The sequence below is a fragment of the Sphaeroforma arctica genome, assembly GCF_001186125.1.
Source record: "Sphaeroforma arctica JP610 unplaced genomic scaffold supercont1.6956, whole genome shotgun sequence".
Classification (NCBI taxonomy): Eukaryota; class Ichthyosporea; order Ichthyophonida; genus Sphaeroforma; species Sphaeroforma arctica.
In genome coordinates, this window is record NW_014033602.1 from 90 (window position 1) to 1,534 (window position 1,445).

The window sequence follows — 1,445 nt, forward strand, 5'->3', positions numbered from 1 at the left end:
TACGTATTTTAGTTTTTATACTAATGCGTCCAAGAATTGAAACAGAGGGTTTTAGAATTTTAGAGTTTTGTGTTTAGGGGTCTTGAGGTTTCATTTGGACTATAGTTTGCTCACAGTTATGTAGTCAGTCCCACTACCACCAATTTTTAAAACCCTAAGCCCTAAAACCCTAAAAACCTACCACCACAGGTGAGCCTAGCAAGCAGATCAACCAGCACACGGGCATAGACGTGTCAAGAAATGTGTACTTTGCCACGCACGTTGTCATAGCAATGCATACGATTGCATGCTCTCGAGTTCCCTCAAAGCGCATGGTTCTAGGGTTTAGGGTTGTGGTGCATTTGCCGACAGACACTTACTTTGTTCCGACCACAACCAGATCACCTGCGGGTGACACAGCCACGTGACCGTGCTTGTACCACTGCTTCAGCAGTTGCACCTCATAGTCACTCAGTGGGGCATCGACATTCACACTTTCTGTGTGGTGACGAGGGTGTGAGAGTTATTGTGACAGGACATTCTGAGTGGAAAAAAGACCGGATGGCTGTGGATAAGGACGGACCCGTGTAACGTTCGTGTGCGTGTATTGAGTATGTGACTATCATGTTATAATCCATCTCGAAGTAGCAGGCAACGGCACACCCTCGACCAACCCATCTTCTGCACCTGGAATGTTAGAATCGGACTTATTCTGCCCGATTCTACAAAACAAATAATACCTACAAAACAGAATTGCTCAATGGCTGTACACAAAGTAGTATGAGACATACGCAAACAAACACCTAACACCAAACCAGCTTATTCCATTTGAAGTCTTCCGAATACACACAGCCGTCCGTAACTGCCGTCATACGTACCCTCTGGCGCTGCGCTGTCGGTCTGTGTGTCATCAGCGGACCAATCACTGTCCTGCTCACTCCAGTCTTCATTACCCCACCCGCCACTCTATAAAGGGTTAGCAATGGGTAGAATTTTAGGGATTAGGGTTTATAACATAGATTACGGGTTCTTGATACTACTCGCGTGCGAGATATGAAATCTGCGTTTACTATGAGCAAGCAAATAGAATTGCAGTTTGAACCAGCCCGTTGGGTGGATGAATATATGATAACATATATATTTATACACACACACAATATATATATATATATATATATACATATATATACTTACATACATACATATATATATATATATATATATATATATATATATATATATATATATACATATATATATATCGGGTATATATATATATATATATCTATATCTATATATATATATATATATATATATATATATATATATATATATATATATATATATATATATATATATATATATATATATATATATATATATATATATATATATATATATATATATATATATATATATATATATATATATATATATATATATATATATGTGTATATATATATATA

The 1,445-nt window shown here is 36.4% G+C and overlaps 1 protein-coding gene across 1 annotated transcript; it reads right to left on the bottom strand.

Moving 5' to 3' along the window:
- Nucleotides 1-359: 359 nt before the first annotated feature.
- On the bottom strand, nucleotides 360-1,183 carry SARC_15904 (hypothetical protein; the record flags this gene model as incomplete). Its single annotated transcript, XM_014289982.1, has 3 exons — nucleotides 360-477; nucleotides 858-945; nucleotides 1,178-1,183. Coding segments are annotated over 3 exons (212 nt in total), but the record flags the coding sequence as incomplete, so codon positions are not given.
- Between the last annotated feature and the right edge of the window lie 262 nt (nucleotides 1,184-1,445).